The sequence below is a fragment of the Sceloporus occidentalis genome, unplaced genomic scaffold (assembly GCF_023333645.1).
Source record: "Sceloporus occidentalis isolate IW3139 unplaced genomic scaffold, rSceOcc1.0.p SCAF_46, whole genome shotgun sequence".
Classification (NCBI taxonomy): Eukaryota; Metazoa; Chordata; class Lepidosauria; order Squamata; family Phrynosomatidae; genus Sceloporus; species Sceloporus occidentalis.
Genome location: NW_028317026.1, coordinates 2126948 through 2146463, shown reverse-complemented (window position 1 = coordinate 2146463; position 19516 = coordinate 2126948). Strand labels below are relative to the sequence as shown.

The following is a 19516-nucleotide window of genomic DNA, read 5'->3' as shown; positions in this document are numbered from 1 at the left end:
CATACATAACAATCTTTAAAATAATAGCAGATTGTTATCTCCACATTAATATTAACAAGATCATTCTTTCATGCAATCACATAATCACACAAGTGACTTTTGTATGAAACACAAAAAAAATTAAATTATATATATATATATATATATATATATATATATATATATATATATATATATATATATATATATATATATATATATATATATATATATATATATATATATATATATCACAGTGGCATTGTCAGAAGGGTCCATTATAAATGATAAATAATTGCACACAGAAGCTAAGTAAAAAGTCTGAAGTATTTTTGTGGTTATTGTGATTGTACAGCATGCTTACACCACTAAATAGAATCACCTATTTCTTTATTTTGAATGTTTGAAATGAATCATTGTATCCCGTCTCTGGTTGTCTACCTTAGCATGTGCTATGCATGTTCCTTTAATAAATCTATATTCACTACGCCAAAGCTGTTAGCACAGTTATTATCTGATATATAACTGCGGCTGCTAATTAGGTGCATTTCACAGAGATACCGGGAAAAAGACATTAATGATAAGGAGCTGCTGACTTATGTCTTGGTCATACAGCTGTTGCAAGTGCATCCCAAGTACCGTGGCCACCGATCATTGATCAGTGTTAATTACGCACAAAAAATATAATTTCCTTTATATTGTGTAGATTTTTCCTTGTTTTTCAACCTTTACTTCAAAATTTTCCAGAAGCATGTTCACTGGGATAAGCATTTTTATTTCTCCTTTGCGAAAGTCTAATCTCCATGCCTAAGGCTATCAACCCTTTCTCTCTTAAAACCTGTACAGCCACCATAGCATTTTCCATGGCAACATAGGCCTATTCACTTCACAGGCACATATGTCACACCGGCTGATGGAAAGCTGGCAACAAAAAGGGATTATGGTGACACTTTTTGGAAGGATTTGTGATTGAGCGTGTAGCAAATGGCAGTATGTTAATTTAGACAAACAGGTATCTGACGCATTTAATAGAAGCTCCCTATAATCATATTGTTGTAAAAAAGCTTGTCTTCAGATCATCTCATTTAAATTTGACATATACAACCTAAAACGTTACTAAAAGCCTTAAAGATATATCCTACATCATGTAGTTAAATGGAAAACGCAATAAAGGCAAAACGATCAGCCATTGTAGACTTATGTCTTCTGCAGTCTCAGACTGGCCCAAGGTAAAATGGCAGCAGTAAGCTGATTGGGGGGGGGGGGTCTCTGTAACATGTTAGTGTTTGGTGTCCATTGTTTTTGATTACTTTGTCCTTTTATAGATATTTTAATACATTGTTCACTTCCATCTAGTGGCATGCTTTGTCCCGTGAAGAACAGGCCAAATATTATGAATTAGCCCGCAAGGAAAGGCAGCTACACATGCAGCTCTACCCAGGATGGTCTGCAAGAGACAACTATGTAAGTATTTCCTTTGGACAATTGCCCAACCCCCAATCTACCTATTTCTGTGATTTAAATGACAGTAAACTTTGGCTTATTTTAAGGATGACAACGTTTTCCCCCCAAATATTTTGTGAAACAATAAAAGCCATCCTTGTTGCATGTGAAGGACGAGAAGATTTCTCTGTCAACATCCGATCTCGGCTCATTGACTGAGTCAAGTACTGACGTCAGTAAGCAATAGGGAATGAGGTGTATCTAAGTAGATTTACCTCATCTTCTGAAAATTCCAACAGCCAATGCAAATCAACCAAAGGAGCCAAGATAAAGTAAAAATTTGGCTTAAACCTTCACATTTTTTTAAACCATGGGTTTAGTTGTTAGGCTACTTCTAGCTTTTGTGTTATTAATGTTTGCACAGCCAGAAGGGTAAAGTATGCCAGGAAGAAGGAAAGGATTAAGGTGATTTATTGGTTTTCTTAAAATGTAATGTAGACTCCTTACTTCTGAGTATTTTTTATTTATAAAAATAAATTAATTAAAAAAATATTATACACACAGTGATCGTAATCACGCTAGTTTTAAGTATGATTAAGTGTCTGTGGGCATGTAATATACTTCACTTACATGAATGGTAAAATCCTAATTAATTTTCCGTTAATGTTTTGTATTCAAACCTTTCTTGTGCTTACACGGTTCATTTCCATGATGATCCTGTAACTAACTAATAATCAAATGATTATTCTAACTGAATCCTGGTGTTGTTTGTAAACATTGGGGTGGAATAAAATGTCACTCCTTTTCCGATCAGGATCATAAGTGGGCTTTTTAAAAGTGGACTCTCCACAAAGGTGTTTTCCCCTGACACAGCCGAGGCATTTTCAGTGAAACTCGACGATTTTTTATCGTGATAAATACTAGTGTTCAATTCGCTGTCTGAAGGTTCTTGAACGATACTGTTCCATGATTTCTTCCTAGTTCGTTTATAAATGTGGGATATCCCTTAACCTATTCCCCTAGATGTGTTTTAATAATAATGAATTAAAGATTAAGTTTTATGATCGTATATATTTCCATTTATTCAGTGCTTCTCAAGTTGGTTTTATTTCCATGTACCATTTACTAGGTAGCGTAGCTTTGTTGGAATCATCCTCGTGCCCGTCAGCAAACTTTTCTCTGACATGGTTATGCTGCTTATGTCGTAACTCTGAAGCAGCTCCATATATGCAGAAAAATGTAAACACATGTAATTTCCATATGTGCCTACAAAAACTTGGTAATTTTCTATGTGGCTGTTATGATGGACCGTAGGACTTACACCAATTGGAAGCAATCTGTTTTCTTCACTGGTCCTTTGTGTCATCAACCAGCGGGTCTTTCACGTAGAAAGGTTGTTTCATAGGATTTGGAAGGAAGCTTTCATTGATTACCAATGCATACATTGTAGCTGGGTTCAGGATTGAATATTAGTTCAACTAGACTAGATATATGCAGCAAAGAGCGGCTTAGCACCTCTGTATGGACTTTGCTACAGAAATAGTCTTGTGACAGTGCTTACTCCTTAGACATCCTTCCTCTATTGAACCGAAGGAACGTGATCTGATTAGCAAACATACGAACAGGCAAATGTTAGCAAACAGGACAAAGTGAATAAGTACTGCATTTTTATTGGACTGAGTTTATTCTGGAAGTCTGTTATTTATACTCAGAATTGACCCGTGAACCTTAGAATACAGAAACCTAAAGGTGGGCTGTTCATATATAGACATCTAACTACATCGCTTACTGTTGCAGGGTAAAAAGAAGAAGAGAAAGAGAGAAAAGCTTCAGGAATCCACATCAGGTTAGTTCTCTAATATCTGATGTCGTTTTCCAGCTTTTTGAGGTGGAAATGTCCATAATAGATACTGCTTCATTCAAATGAAATGCAACATGGCATTTGTGCTTGTTTTATACGCCATTATACCTCCATACAAACATTACCAGTAGACGGTATCTATGGATTTCCCTCCGTGCTCTCAATTAAGGCCAAACAGATATTCTGTATTCGAGGCAGTCTTCAGGAGACGCTATCAATATGTTATTTCTCGTTTATTTTGGTCTCTTTTACTTGTGTTGTTGAGCTGAGTGTTCAGATTTGCTGTGAGTTCACTTTGACTTCAATACGAAACTGGAGATGTAGTCTGCTGTGCAGGCCAATTCACGTATTTACGGCCAGACCTCAGCATTCATGTGCCACGGTTTAATGAACAAACCGGCGTGAAAGGTTGAGCCGCATGTTACCCGCTTTAATTCGTAGGCTGCAATACGCCATGAGCTTCTTTGTGTTGCTAGTAGGCGAACGTGTTGATGTGTTCAGTGTCACACGCGACCTCCCTGCCGTTGTGACAATAAACCTTGGACATAATAGGAAATATTCTGAAATGTCAAGTTTTCTTCTTGATCTGACCTCTGTTGCTCTTATTCTGCCAGGCCATTTGGTCTGCCTGTCATATTTATTGACTGTTAATTTTTCCGGGCAGCTGTTAAACGATCCCAAACATTATGTAATGTTATCGGCTAGGTTGAAAGTCACATTTGTTTCCATGGAATGAGAAGCATCGTTCTGGCAACTGCAGCACTTGGTGGAGATCAAAATGCTTAACCCACTCACGGCAGGCAAGGAATAGTCGCCGAGTGATAGAGAGAGTGAAAGGCTGTCAGACTGTCCATTTATCCAAAGGTCAATCCGTGTACATTGCCATTTTCCCTTCCACTGTCGCCGGTATTCTCTTATGAGCCCTTCAAACTGACCGCCTAATTGAATTATGTGTTAAACTCAGTAAATACACCCGAGTGTAGCAGAGCTTCTTATCCTAACATGTGCTAACTTTCTAGGCACCACAACTGCTTTTGTGGTTTCTCAATTTCTTAATCTCCATTGATATATTTAGTCCTCCAAAAATAGTTTTTACTTGATACACCTGTCTCAAGTTGCTTTCTCCTAGTTCTGGTTCTTACAGCTAAAAAGTTAACAAAAAACTGGAAAAGGCTCAAAAGTCAAAGCAGGAGTTTGCCGGAGAGTTGCGGTTTAAGCTCGCTATGCATTAAGAGGGGTCCATTGACCTGCAGATGGTCTTTGAGGATCATGTGAAGCTTCATGCAGTATTATTTGAACACAGCCTGCAAAAACCTCTGGTTATAGAAGCAATTTTAAAATATAGCAGTACAGGGCAGCACGGTGCATTCAACAAATATTTTTGAAATATATTCAGCATTTACTTGAGTATGTATCGTTTAATTATTGCAGTAAATCGTGGTATACAGATCACTCATTGGTATAAAACAACCCAATAGCTGGTATAACAACCATTATATGTAAGATTTCAAAAACTATACATAGAGATAAATATACAGTGTGAACATTTAATTTACAATCTTGTTAAAAGACCAAAATTTTCTACAGGTGCAGGCCCACCAAGAATGACAGCAGCCTACATCTGAAGCATGGTAAGAACATCTCTTTAGCTTTAATGTCTCAATAAGATGGGGTATAAAATGCTTTCTGAAATTCCCATCTGATATAAACCAACCATTTGTCGGCTAAAGAGATAAGCACGTTGCTGCTTATTACTAAAATGAACAAGACTGCAACGCTATTACTTATTATTTAAATTGAAATATCAAAATCTAACTATCTATATATTTGGTGGTTTTTATACCGGCTGTGTGCTGACTTAAATGAATACCTAAAAGGTACAATATACATATTTTTATTCAGTATTAAAGAAAGAAAATCATCTTATTTACCAAGTGTGAAATATTGAAGCCGCGCTAGCCTTCCTGTTGCATGTCCTCACCCCTTATCACTTGATGGCATGTTCACGTGTTTAGTAGGCTAGCATGCCAACGGCACATACAGGAGATTCCTGTACCCTCCAGCCAGAGGAAAGTACATAGGGAGTATGCACCATAGACTGGAAGAGAAGCATCTGTCGGGAAGAGTAAAATCTGTCATTTCACACAAAGAAAGTTATAACTAAAGCCAACATCATTTGCTTTACTGATCCCTAAAAGAAAGAAAAAGGTGTCACTGGACCCTAACACTTTAACCCAGTTGGCTACATGTTCCTTCCAAGTTTAACTTTTTATAGAATCTCCTAACGCCACTGAACTTGGTAGGTGCCTGCGCCAAGCTTACGTTTCAGCGGATGCAAAAACTAATGACCATAGAGTTTAAAATATCAAATTTTGGGTTCTCTGAAGTAAACTTAGGTCTTGGCAATCAGACACGTTTTATCTATATTCGTTTATAGCGCTGTTTTTATTTATACTAAAATGTTGATCAAAGCAGAAAAAGTGTTAAAACGGGTAATGAAGGAACGCATTCAGAAGGGTTGTTTTGGGTGTGAGGAAAGTAGGTCTGGTTTTACTTCAGTTCTGTAGCCAGTCTTTGATAAACAGTCCAATAATAAACTTGACTTTGTCAGCAAACTACATTAAAAGGAGCCTCCATTTTGGCTACAGCGAAATGTTTACAATGTTGAGTAGGATTCCAGACCACTGGCTCCTGAGATCTTAAAGGTGCAGCCAAAATCGTGTTGCTGCCTGTCACAGTCAGCCAGCACGTATCTGTAGATGCAGGCAGGTAATTTGCTCATTTGTGAATCTCATGTACAGTTGTTAAAGCTCGCTGTCTCTTCCCTTGCCCGGTATATAAACGGAATTTTAGAATGGTAGGCATTTCCTTTCATTTGGCTCCGTTCCATTGTTGGCGGTCTGTGTGGTCTTACTGCTTGCAACATGTCATTCTGCAAAAGTGCCCTCTTTTAATAAAGACATCTGTTCAGCCACCAGACAAAAACCTTCTGTTAAAAGCCTGTAACAACGGAGGCCCCGATGTTGACCGACTCTGGAGGATATCCCAGCACCAAAACCGTTCATACGTATTTTAGGGGGTGAGAAGTTGGGCGTAATTGGCCTTTCTCTTTGGTTTTCATGAATATAATACCCTGAAATATGTTTCCATACTGGTAACATTTCACCGAGCCTGTGGTTGACATTTGGGCACCATCTGTGAATGTGAGCGATTCTGATGTGCGGATGTTCTACTGTTTTCTGTATACTTAAAGGGACAGTATCACAACATGTATGAAATAACCGTAAAAAAAAAAAAAAAAGAATTGGTGCCAGACAGAAATTATGAAAGTGATTATTTTTGGGAATGGCAACGTGAGCTGAAATTTGAACATAAATGTGTGGAAGCAATAATAATAATAAAAATGAGTAAGGGGAATGAGACTCCTCGATGGCTCCTTTTTTTGGTGTTTCAAAGTTATGATTGTTGTGAAAGGCAAATATACCTAATATTTTTACCAGTTCTATCACTCATTGCTTCTACTGTTACAACCTACATGGGACCTTCCTAGGTCAGATGGCCAAGTTCTCCCCTTCTCTTGATCCTTATATGAGGCAGGAAGGGAGTACTTCTGCAGCAATGCAGCAGGTCTAACCATCCATAGCAGTGGGGCTATAAACTCTAAGTGAAACTCGGCACGTATCCAGTTCCGTAAAACCCCAGTCCACAAGAGAAACGCTGTATCAATCTTAGATATTTTGCAAACATCTCCAGCTTTCCTGCTGTTACTGTCTTCCTTTGTGCTCACTTCCCGCCCCAGTTCTTTTCTCTTCTCACTTCCATCCTGACCTCTATATATATAATTTTTCTAACGTTTGGGGAGTGTATTCTGTATGTTTGTTAAATCCCAGTGATCCACTCATATCCTACATATTACTGACAGTTTGCCATATATTGGCCACAGTGTGTAATTTAAAATGTTGTCCCAGGGCCAGTTTCATATTGTTTCATTTGTCTTTAATCATGGTGGAGAGTTTCCTCTCTGATTTCTGGTTTTAGTTGAGTAATTTAATGAGTTCCATAAACACAAAGGAATCTTTAGCCGCAATCATTTGGAGAAGGTTCAGCATTCTCACATTCTACTATCCTGTGGCATCGTTTGTGTCTCATCCTGCCTTAGACCACCTCCCCAACAAGAGAGGGAGACTAGACAGCCAGGGACAGAATAAACAGCCGGATAAAAAGGGCCGAGAATGTTATTATGAAGCGTAACACAGAAAACCAGCGATTTGTCGTGATGTTAAAGAGGGCTTGTTACCTATGCAATTTAGATTAAATGTCTAGAGCATTTCTCCAGACTCTGATTCCAAATCAAAGCAGGGCTTTATAATTAATCCATATATAGTCTATATTTTCACAACCTATTTTCATAAGGAATACTTAAAACATATGTTTAAAGTGCCCAGTTTGTATCAATAAAGCCATCTGGAGGCCAGACAGCTTTACTATCGTCTTGTCCTATTAAAAGTTGTTAAACAACAAAGTTCATGGTTTCAAATGTTGTTTGTGTTCTGAATAAGAACTTCACAATGTGCCACGTGTTAATGTTTTGCAGGAAGGACGAATTTAAGGTATATATTTCACATGATAGGGAAAGTAAACAAGTTTGATTTAAATACATGCAGTTCTCCCCTGTGACAAGCTATAAATACTGGCTAAGGAATGATATTGTTTCTAACTGTACTTAAAATTCAGTATGCAATTTATTATTATGTGCATTAAAGCCATCGATTGAAGTCAACAACATTTTAGGAATAATTTACATTACACGTCTTGAAACATACAGGAACTGGTATTGTTTGCTAGCATTGAAGCAAGATTTCAGAGTGGTTCACTGGCTACAACATACAGCAACGTGGATTCACATGTGGTAAAGCCAACAAAATGAAGAATAGGTTAGTTGTAGTTTGAGGGGCAGTTTATATTTGTGGTTTCTTGGTAGCATACTGACACCTATTGGCAATGCACAGGGTTTCAGCTCCAGTCCCATAAAACAACACAGAAATTGGCCATCTATTGTATGTTCTAAAGTGTGTAGACTGGCTGTCTGGAGTCATCTCAGAATAACAGGAGATACCCCATTAGTGAAGTAGGCACCAACATTGCTCATGGTGGACATTTACTGAGCTCTGTGGTGGACAGGTTAATGATGTTCTAGGGGCCTTCACCAACCTTGCCACAGACAGTGGTGTCCTTGTACGGGCACTTTGCCTTACCCTGGTATAAGCTGTCTACCACATTATATTTCCTTTCACTCTGACATACTGCCCAACATTAAGGTGGTCGGAGGTGTGACTAGACGGTGGCTCTTTACCAAGACTACTTATGTGACTTTTGTGACATTTTCATAGATATTTATGTAATTGGCAAATGAATTTAATGGAAGATCAGATATGCTCTGATCCTGCATTGATGGCTGGTATAGACTAATGAATTATGATGGTATAATCTTAATTGGGTCCAGTGGAAGAGAGCATTTGCTCTGTTTACAGGCAAACTTAGTGCATTTACTCTATATAAGAAATACCTTAAAATATTTAAAAGAGCTTTTTTCAACTCAACCTTGTTTAAATGTCTCTGTCTGCACATGATGCAGGCTTCAGGAGGATCTCGGTCTGGTCCATGCAGACATCCATCTGTTGCAAAAACTAGAGTTGGATCATTGGCCTGCCCTGCTCTCCAAATGCTCCACCCTAGGGACCCATCCGTGCACAAAATCTACACAAAAATCTGTGTCACACATATATATGATCTGAATGTTTAGTTACATATCTTCTTTCTAATATTCAATATAGCTAAGTATGTTTTTTGTAGGGCAGACATAATAAAGGAAGTGAAAAGGATTAGCGCAGAAATATTTCAGTTGGGAGGGGAAAATAATTAGCTAACAAGCAGAAAATTGTGTCATTAAAAACACAAACATGGAAATGGCTGAGGAGGATCACAAGCTTATTTAAGCATGGTGCTAGTTGGGGAAGGGCTGATACCTTTTGGCCTGGGAGGCAAGTACAGTCAGGTGCCCCCCACACATTTTATACTAGATTACCACATACACACATCAGTTCACCCATCAGACAGCTAACTCATAACCTCTAGTAATGTGGAATCATGTAACATCACATTATGTGACCTCCCTGAACACCTGCCTCCAAGAAGGAGCCAATCCTTCATAAAGAATTCTCGCTGGCCTGGTAGGGCGATCACTCCATGTCCCTTGGGCTAGCATTGTGTATACCAAAAAAAAAATGCCAGGGTCACGTTACCTTGAAGATGTTATTTAGCTCAAATAATTAAAATAACTGTTATCTGTATCAGAGCTAAATCCATTCATACTTCTGATCAAAGTCATTGTATTAAATGTCGCACTGTGATTGTTTGGTCGAATTCCGCTGATGTGGATTTTCCATAATTTAGAGTAGGCTTTTTTTAGAGTCACACTTAGATGAGACACATTACAAGTTCAAATAGAGCACTATGTTATGTGGATAAGAGCTTACTTTTAATGTGTGTCTACCAAACATGTTAGAGACAATAAACATTCTCATTTAACATAAAAATGCTGATCGTCTTCGAAGAAGGAAGACGGCACCTCTAGGCATTTAGTAACACACTAATATAGAGGGGACAAGGTAATGTTATTGCACCCAAGACAATGGGTCACATGTTCCAAACACGACTGCACCATGCGCATAGGTCATATTAAATTGAGTCCTACTCTGTTTGGGCAGAAGGAGACTTTGTGAGGATTTGTAAAGCAGAGGAGGGCATGGAAAATGGTGCCAACCAAAACACAGTGGTACTGCACCCCATGCAGCTACATACACATACGCACATCTGTCTCACTGGAGAAAGATGAACCTTGTTAGTTCTATAGTCCTATGTAATTACACAGCTTGTGGTTTGTTCCTTAAGTAATTGTTTGATTTGCTATTATTCCATTTATGGATGATGGAGGATGTTTTAGATTATCTCCCAATGTAATATCTCTTTTTAAAAGATAGGACAGAGTATTCTGAAATTAATAGGTTCAGTGCTTTGGATCCCTGTGTTCTCAAAGATTATAACAGAATGCCATTTTTGTAAGAACCCTATGATTTGTTCCATACTTACGCATCATTCTATGAAATAATTAGTCACTAGGATCCCCGGTGATGTCTGTGCTGGATGCGCATCTTGTTATTTTCAAACCTTTGCATATACTCCCATCACAATGTGGTGTCCTGGTCTACAGAATAGCTTGGAGCATATCCCTGTATTAAATTGTGCGGTTTTGGTTTTAAAATCGCACAGTTTGGAGCTTAAACAGCTGCCGCATAGTGCTTTATGGTTTATTACACTTAATTTGTGCGGCATGCAAAGCTTTATAGTGGCCATGGTTAGAAGGATGTTGGCAGGGAATAACCATTTATTCTTGTTATTTGTGCTGTAGGAAATTGGAATTAGACATTTTAGCTGTCAAGGAAGAGAATAAAAATGAGTTTGAAATGTTTTACTTAAAACTATCATTTGGTGGCCTCTTTGAGGGCGATTGCTAACCCCGATTTGGAAAGAAAGAGAGTAGAGCGTGCCTTAGTTTTGGAGCGAGGCATTTCCCTGTTATTCAAGGCCCCTCATTTAATTCTGGCTGTGTTGTCTTTGTCAGATGCCTTTTCCCATTTTTCTTGTAATACTTTTTGTTCAACCCGAAAAAGTCCAATATTTCTTTGCAAACTGGAACAAAAAAACCCCAAATAGCTTAGAGACTTGTTTCTCCAATTTCAGCGCAGCTTTGGAGTGTTTTAAACAAAAGAGTCGAAGCTTGAAAAGGCATCGAAGCTTGCCCTGGGTATCTATTGTGGTTTTAGCAGTAAACTCACAAAAGTAACATTAAATACGGAGTAAAAATAATAAGTACACAGTTGCTTTTATTGAGCATGGAGCCTAGGACTTCACATATGTAAAATGTGACTTGCAGCACTTTCTTTGAAGCTCAGCCACAGCTAGGGTGCTGTAATTGCAGCCTTTGATTGTGCCGACTTTGCTTGTGGATGGGGCTGTGCAGCGGCATGCCTGGCTTGGCAAGACGTCTGCGAAAAGCCCCCAGTGAAGTCTCAGATGTGGGCTGTGCTCATTCTGCTTGGTGCATGCCTGTGGTTTCATGAAAAGGATCCTGATTTAACCTTTTTTTTGTCTGCAAAAATGGTGCCACAGTGATTTCTCCCAGTGGTGCTCCTCGTTCAGCCTTCCCGCGGGTTGTAATGCACTGTGCATCTTAGTCGGCAACACTGTTGGGTCCGTTTGCATCAAAGCATTATGTGGAATTTTTCTATAATTAAAATCAGTAAGTAACCCTCAAAATAGATGCAAATTCATTTCAGATGATAACCCCATCCTGCCAAAATGTCAAAAAAAGAATGGAGAGAACAAAACTATTTGTGCTTTGCCGCACAAACTGGTGTTTGTTTCTGGTGTTGACAGCTTAATAAACCTGGAGAAGAAACCTACCCCAGTCATGCGAGGTCGTTTCTACCCACTCCATTGACCTTTGCACTGACCACATTTATTCGAGTCTGACTACAGATGTTTATTTAATATTATATAGGACCACACAATTCATAAATGAATAGAATGTGCCAACTCTTAATGCGGTGTTTTACACAGTCTATAGGGTAATTCCTATTTGCACGTAGATAAAATGAATGCAGGGTTGTGATGTCCATGTTGACCGGTTTATAATCCAGAAGATTATTTACTAGAAATGAGTATATATATTTCTTTATTTAATTATGTAGCTGTTTTAACCCTCTGAGTGCTAACACAGATGAGACATGTGGTTGGCCTAGCCTGTCTCACCTTATTACTAAAAATAATTTTCACTTTTGGACATGTAAACAATATCCCCCTCAGAAGTAGAGAGTGTTGATCAGTGAAGCCAAATTGCAATGGAGACAGCGACTCATTAGCAGCTGAAACTATCTTTGTTGATGGATACTTTTAAAGGGCATTTTATCTGAACTATTAATCACACGTTTAGTAAGCACTCCGCACTTATTCTCACATCTTCTCAGATCCAGTCAGGAGAAGTCAGCGTTTAGTACGGTATAAACTGACAAAAATAGGTGTCTTGTCTCCTTCACCAGGCACTTCCCATTTCTCTCATCCCATGTTTCATTCCTGATCAGACTGTCATCTATACTGCTTCTCTATTTCTCTAACACAGCCCATATGCAAGTGCCAGTCGCCTCAGCCCTGGGCTGTAACATCCATGGGGCAATATGGGCAGCTGCCCCAGGCACCACAAGCTGAGGGGTGCACTTGAGCAGCCTGGACCTGTGAGTTCAGTGCAGAGTAGGACCTCCAATCTTGCCCCAGGTGCTACAGTCAGTCACACTAGTAGTAACATTAGGTAAATTAACGGTGGACATGGTCTTTCACCATTGCTTATCAAATGATATTGCAACATTTTGCCGGTGCAACAGTATCTGATGAAATTGTGCGTTCCTGCATAGTGTTCACTTCACATCTATAACATGAAGAAACACAAACTATTACTTCCCTGTCAATAGTTAACTTTACATGCATTTTCCTAAAGCAAAAGGCTGGTTGGCTTGAAGTCGTATCACTGCAATGCTTAGACTGTTTAGCTTTTTCCATGTGAAACCTTATCTGTAGCTATGAAAACCCAGCACTTTAGCCATTTTAATGCCGCTGTCAATTTTCCGGACTTCTACATTCATCAAATCTGTGTGCTTATGTATTAGGCATCTCTGCCACGGGGTCATTTAATTCCATCCAACTCCACACCCCCTTATACAGAGCAGAGGGCCGGCACAGGTCTGTGATAATTATTACAACCTCCAGACTTCAAAGGCAGCTCAGGGAAGAAATGGTCTGAACTGAGTAGCGTTTTAGTTCTCTCTGTGCTGCAGACATTCCTGGCTCCTAATCGAGAGTATCTCTGAATCGCTGCTCTTGTATCAGGCTGTTGTGAACCTAATGGCCTGGCGCCTCCGGGCCTTTCCTCAACAGGAAGCCCAGTGTTTTCTTGTAAGGCTGAAAGGAAAACCTTCCCAGGAAGAGCAACCTGGACTAAACCCTTTGAACGTTGGGGATGAAAGGCCAAAAGTAAACACAAGCTGTAGGGTGCTGCTGCTAGTATTCCTCAAAAGTTTGCTTGGCTTCTGTTTAACGCAAATGAAAAAGCATGCTCTGTGGGACCATTAGTCCTGTAACATGTGCTTGGAGACACGGTAGCAGGAAAATGCTGCGATACCTACAGTTCCGTCTGCGTAGCTAGAATATTCCTGTAATGTAAGGAACATAAACATATCCAGTAACTTTTCTTTTCAAAAAATGGTGCAAAATCAACACCAGTCGGGGGTTTTACTCCCTTTTATAGGTATCATGATCTTTTTAAGATAGTTCTTTAATAAATTATTCTTTTATGGGGTTTTTTTCTGTTTTAGGTATTTGGCCAAAATGTGGCTATTATGAAAAATAGTTTCCAATGATAATGAGGGTTATTTGCCGGCTCTTTGATGTAGCTAGGAAGAGTTAAAATGGTAGAACATGTCTTAGCCCGTCATTGTTTTGTTTGTCGCTAGTCTTATACTCTTTGTTGAACAGGACAGTTTGATGCAGAAGAATTAAACCATCCGAGTATGTGGTTAACCACAGGAATACATCAAGAACACAGTCTTCTGTGCTTAGATATATTAAATCCCCTAGTCGTGTATGAAATTCTGCAATGTGGTTGTTGAGTTTGTTTGATTAGGAATAAAGGAGGAAAAGTAGTGCCACCTCATCCAGTTGGCAAAAAGTCACACTGCCCAACATGTTCCCATAAGGAAGAACCAGGCAGTGGTAGGCTCCATGGCAGTGTTATCTCACTGTGATATTTTTATTCTGTTGATCCATGGGAGCCTCATCTGAGGATGTAGGGAAAAAAACCGAAAAAACATTGAATGCAATAATACACCATTACAAAATAGCTTGTGAATAATACCCACTGTTTGCTAGATAATTCCAGAATTGTGGAACACAAACTAATGTCTTGTTTCTTTGTATTGTTAAGGAGGAAAGAAGAATTCATTCTCAACGTGTAAAGCAAAGACAGCAACAGCAGGTGGCCTCCTGGAGATGGAAGCTTGTTAAACTCCACAACATCTTCATCACCAACCAGCAATGCTATTCCACACGGAGCCTTGCCAGTGACCTTGACCTGTCATTGCTAGAGACACTGTACCGTATAGACAATCACTGCCTGGAGTCTGGCATCCCTGGTACTTGCCAGGTCTTCACATAATGCTACTATACCCAAATCCCGAAGGATAGGAAGACATTGGGATGTCGTCAGAGATGAAACATTTATTATTTCTCACCTTTCTTGCCTTCCTACCTGCAGGAATCAGTGCGTATGTGAAGGTCCTTATTTAATCCAGCCACAGACCAAACATAGTGCTGACCTTGGACAATAAAGAAAGAGGAGACAATCTGTCTCTTGCTGACCTCTTTTATTTAAGAATGCAGCAAAAGGATCAACTGTTTTTTTTGTTTCTTTTTTTTTGTTTTGTTTTGTATTTCATCATTGTATTGTTTATTCTCCATAAGACTTGAATGCTTTTATATATCAGATTTTAGCGTTGATGTATATTTTATTAGTAAGGGGTATAAAGTGGAATCCATTTTCTTGCAAAAAAAAAAAAGAGCTTTTCTTATTGCACGAAAACATGAATATTTTAACATTAATCTTCCGTCTTGACTGGCACATGTGTAAAAGATGGTATATTATCATGGTATACTCTTTATTTTGTTTGAATGGCTATGTGTTCAAAATGGCTGTTCATATGTCTGAGGCTTTTCGTACAACAGGTGATCATTAGATAGTTTGGTTTAACATCACATGTCATAAATTCTAAACATTGTATTCAGGCTGTGTCAGACTTTCACCCTTTTGCTGGCAAAGGGGCTCCATCATACAACAGTGCCTCTTACAGCAAAAGTGTTTTAGAAGGACCATTTATTTTTAATAACTAATTCCAGTACTCAGACTCTTGTGTTATGTCAAATAATTATTTAATATAAGACTTATTGCCCATTGGAAATACTCAACATATTTCTTAAGAACAGAGCAATGTACTCCCCTCCTTACATTGTGAAAAAAAAGCCCAGCACTTCGATGTAAATTGTACTGTATTGTACTTGTTTTTGTATTTTCTTCTGTTAGCCGATAGTCGAATTTGATGCCAGTTTGGAAGAAAAAAAAAACACATTTTGATGTATCCCACTTTTTAATAGCAAGGCACAGACTTTGCCACCCAAAAAATGTCAATTTTTTTTGTCATTCCAATATAAGTTAATGTGCTGAGCATATGTTTTTAAAAAAAAGCTTTGTAATAAAAAAAAATGTCATGTTATTTGTCCGAATTGATTTTTTTTTTTGGTCACCTTGCAACATGTAAAGTTGGCGGCTTTCGTCCCGGTATTCAAAGTATTCTATGCACACAAACATACAGGGCTAGTATTGTCTAGCAGGCCACTTGCTTCGGATGAATGCGAAGGTTGGGATATTAGCAAAAAAAAAAAGTTACAATAATAATAATAGTGGTCTGTGAAAGCATCTCTGCAACAGTTGACCGGACCAGACACCGAGTAATTGGTAATTGAGATCTATAATCTAATTTCCCATCTGGTGTTGTATCATCTGGCACAGTTTTCTTGCACAACAAAGTTAGGACCACAGCCTGAAACATCATTAAGTCTTGTGTTTGACAATTAGCATTTCCTATTTTGTTAATTGTATGGTTCCTCTAAGTGTCACTAACCCCAATCATCATTTAATTCAGTTGCCTTCACAGAACCAACATTAACATAGTAAATGAACGTTTTGGTCTATATGGGTCTGTAGGCTACGCATTTAATATCTATGGGTTATGTTCTTCAACATAAGCAGTTCTTTTCATTCTTTGTGGTTGATTGAAACCTTTTTTAGGAACAGTGATACACAAAATAAGTGTTTCCTTGGTAAGAGAATATAATAATGTTGACCGCTTTTCCAAAACGCTTCAGTTACATCCTGAGCAGACAGAAATAACACCTTTTCAAAGAAGCTCAGCTGACTGCGCAAAGCGAAGACTAAACATCATCTTTACCGGACGTTCTAAAAAAAAAATGTACAAATGGACATAAACCCAAATATAACTGCAAAGTCAGGAGATGAAGTGCATTGTGGTCGTAAAACCTGGCAGTAGCCCCTGCCAACTCATTGACTGTCAAATGATACCCACAAGTGTGATGAATAAAGCTTGGGAAATGGCGAACCGAGGCCAAGCACTGCAAGTTACCAATGATCCAAAAAAAACAAAAACAGTAACTGGAAATAAGAAAAAAAGAGTTATTGCTTAGATCCATTTGGCAAGAAAATGGCTGAATAAGTTAAAATGGAAACTATCCCCCCCCTAGCTACAGGCAATAGCTATTTTAAAGCTAAATGTAGAAGACTAAGACAACAAAAAATATTTAAAAGTTTAAAAGGGCTATTTGTTGAGTGTCCAATATAGACAGATTTGACAACAAATTTAACCATTTAACCATTTATTTGCCAAAAAGATTTACAAATAATGCTGCTCACCTTTCTGCTTTGTGCAATTTGACATGATAGCATTTGCTGCATTTTTTTTATTTTATTTTAGAGATTACAGAATATTTTTTAATTCATTAAAAATATGGCAAGGCTGAGTGACGAGAGTGTAGTCATTGGATTGTGGTTTCTATCTATCTCTGGAGCATCTGTTGTTTGAAAACAAGTCACATCTCCCTGCTAGAAATAGAAGGCCAAAAAATGAGAGCCACAGTGTTTTGAGGTTATTCTGCGCCCGAGGCGAGTGCCTCTCTCGCCTCACCCTCCCTACGGCCCTGCCAAAGGGGAGCGCACAACCTAAAAAGCATTGAAGGCACACGTATTCATTTTCCCGGGTGGCTGCTAGAATAATAATGACCAAAAAGTACAAAAGACAGAACAAGAATTCAGCGCATACCCAGCGAATGCCATTCAAAAAACACCTAAGGCATAAATATTGGGGATTCTGTCACACAATATAGCCATATATTGCTTAGCTCGTCACTATGTCAAAGTTTGCCAAGTTTGGCGAGTCTTATCTAATGTTACATGGCTCTATTGCTTACCAAGGAGCAGAATCACAGGAACTGCACTGCTTTTTAACCATGAGACTGTCATGCAATTTAAAGTCTTCTCTTGACACTAATATCGAGGCACCATATTGGTCATTATTTTTCTAGCAGCAACCCAGGAATCTGAATGCATATACCAAATGGTTCTTATCTGCAATCAAATTCTATGTTTTCTAGTTCCACCTATAGGAGGGAAGCTATAGCAGTGCCCTTACTTATTGTTCTCCCTTCTGCTCGTGGTCTTTCCAGGTCTTAGTGAAACAGTCAAATCTCATCACTTTGTAAGGCTGTGTTTGACTTTTTTATTTTAATTTTTAATTTTTAACTGAGCCTGGTTATGAAAAGATCCACAATAACATCTGATTTACCTAGTATTGTATTCATTCCCTCTAGTGGCAGCTAATAGTACTACTATTGGCCTGTAGTAATGAATAACTCACAAAACTAGTTTTGTTTATGAAGTGGAAGAACATCCCACTTGTGTAGCCCTACATTCCATCAGCATCTTGTTTGTCTTATGACTGGCAAGCTGCGCTCCTTTTACCCTACAACGGGCAGTCTGTGCCATTTTAAAACTGCTATAGTTTCCCTAGACGTAGATCTGCACAGGTTGAGTTTACTCCCTTGATTTCAGGAGGTGAGAAGGCATGACTATGATCTCTACGGTCATCTAAGAACATTTTCCTTTGAGAGGGCAAATGCAATCCTGTGCTCAGCAACAGTGGGTGCACGCAGGGCCGGCCCGACAATGGAGCCAAGTGGAGCAACCGCTCCAGGCGGCACTTTTGAAGGGGTGGCACTTTGCCGCCCGAAGCCCTTTTTTTTTTTTTTAAAAGCGAAAGAGAGAGAAAGGGGCGCCGAGTGGTTTTCGCTTACCAAGCTGTCAGTACCCACTCGGCGCCCCTCTCTCCTCTGCGGCGAGTCTTCCTGTTCGGTCTCGGTGCCGGCTTGTAATGCTGATTTCCGACGCTCAGCATTACAAGCCGGCACCGAGACCGAACAGGGAGACTCGCCGCAAGACTGCTGAAAGGTAAGTACAAGGGGGGGGCGGAGGGAGAGGAAGGGTAGATAATGGGGGGGGCGGCATTTTAAAATTCGCCCCAGGCGGCATGTTGCCTTGGGCCGGCCCTCAGTGCACGGCTTAAAAACGCTCCAACAATGCCAATGCAGAGCAGGTTTCCTCGTCAGGCGTGCTATTTAAAAGGTGCTGCTTTGACATCATTCATGGTTCCTAAAAATCCCAAGATCTGAGTGTTTAATCACATCATTTATGAAGAGAACATTTGTCGTGACGCAAACAGAAAACGCTCTTTCCCTTTCAACGGAATGTGCATTCGGTTATTGATTCTTTTCCGTGTGACACTGATCATGGGACATAACTGCATATAATTCCCTTGCATCGGGAACACAGACTTAAAGATCAAGCAGAATGCCAAATATGACTTGAGTTTTAGGAGTAGCCACAAATGCTGCTGAGTTGCCAATGAGCAACAAAGTGCACAGGGGCCCAGCATCCTCATCGCTACCACTTTATGCAATGATGGTCTTTGGGCAATGAAGGGACTGACCCCTGTGTGCCTTGGTGCGATTAGAGACAGAGAAGCCACAGGGAACACAGAATTCCAAGTTACCTTTGCCTTAAGTCATTTGGTTCGTAGGCATTTCTTTTCTGTGATTCATGTGCCAGGTTGCATGTCTGCCTCACAGGCATTAGTGAGACCATCTACTTTGTAGGATTTTGTATGTTGACACACATTTATAAGATGTTCTTTACACATTCCCAAGTTGGTATCAGAGATTCCTGGTCGGGGTGACCACACTATGCAGTCCCCATACATAAATGTTACATCCAGGTATTGATCGTACAAAAAAAAGGAGGGAAAATGTTTTTTGTTTTTTTTTAAACCTTATTACAACTTACTCCACTGGCAATGTGGTGAGTCCATCACAGAATGGGTCTAGTATGTAAAGACATTACATGTAACGTAAAAGTATACAAAAAGACGCACATACAAATGGAGCACA

General features: G+C 39.2%; 1 protein-coding gene across 6 annotated transcripts in view; it reads left to right on the top strand.

The window, feature by feature from the left end:
- Nucleotides 1-14455, top strand: part of LOC149289320 (lymphoid enhancer-binding factor 1-like) — a 45864-nt gene extending 31409 nt beyond the window's left edge. For 5 of the 6 annotated variants that reach the window (XM_089490663.1, XM_089490664.1, XM_089490660.1 and 2 more), the window contains 3 exons: nt 1336-1443; nt 3220-3268; nt 4871-4908. In XM_089490663.1, the coding sequence (XP_089346789.1) occupies nt 1336-1443; nt 3220-3268; nt 4871-4908 (195 nt within the window). Of the gene's footprint in view, nt 1-1335; nt 1444-3219; nt 3269-4870; nt 4909-14375 lie in introns of those variants that run through there. The other variant, XM_089490661.1, reaches the window with a different exon arrangement.
- The last annotated feature ends 5061 nt before the right edge of the window (nt 14456-19516 follow it).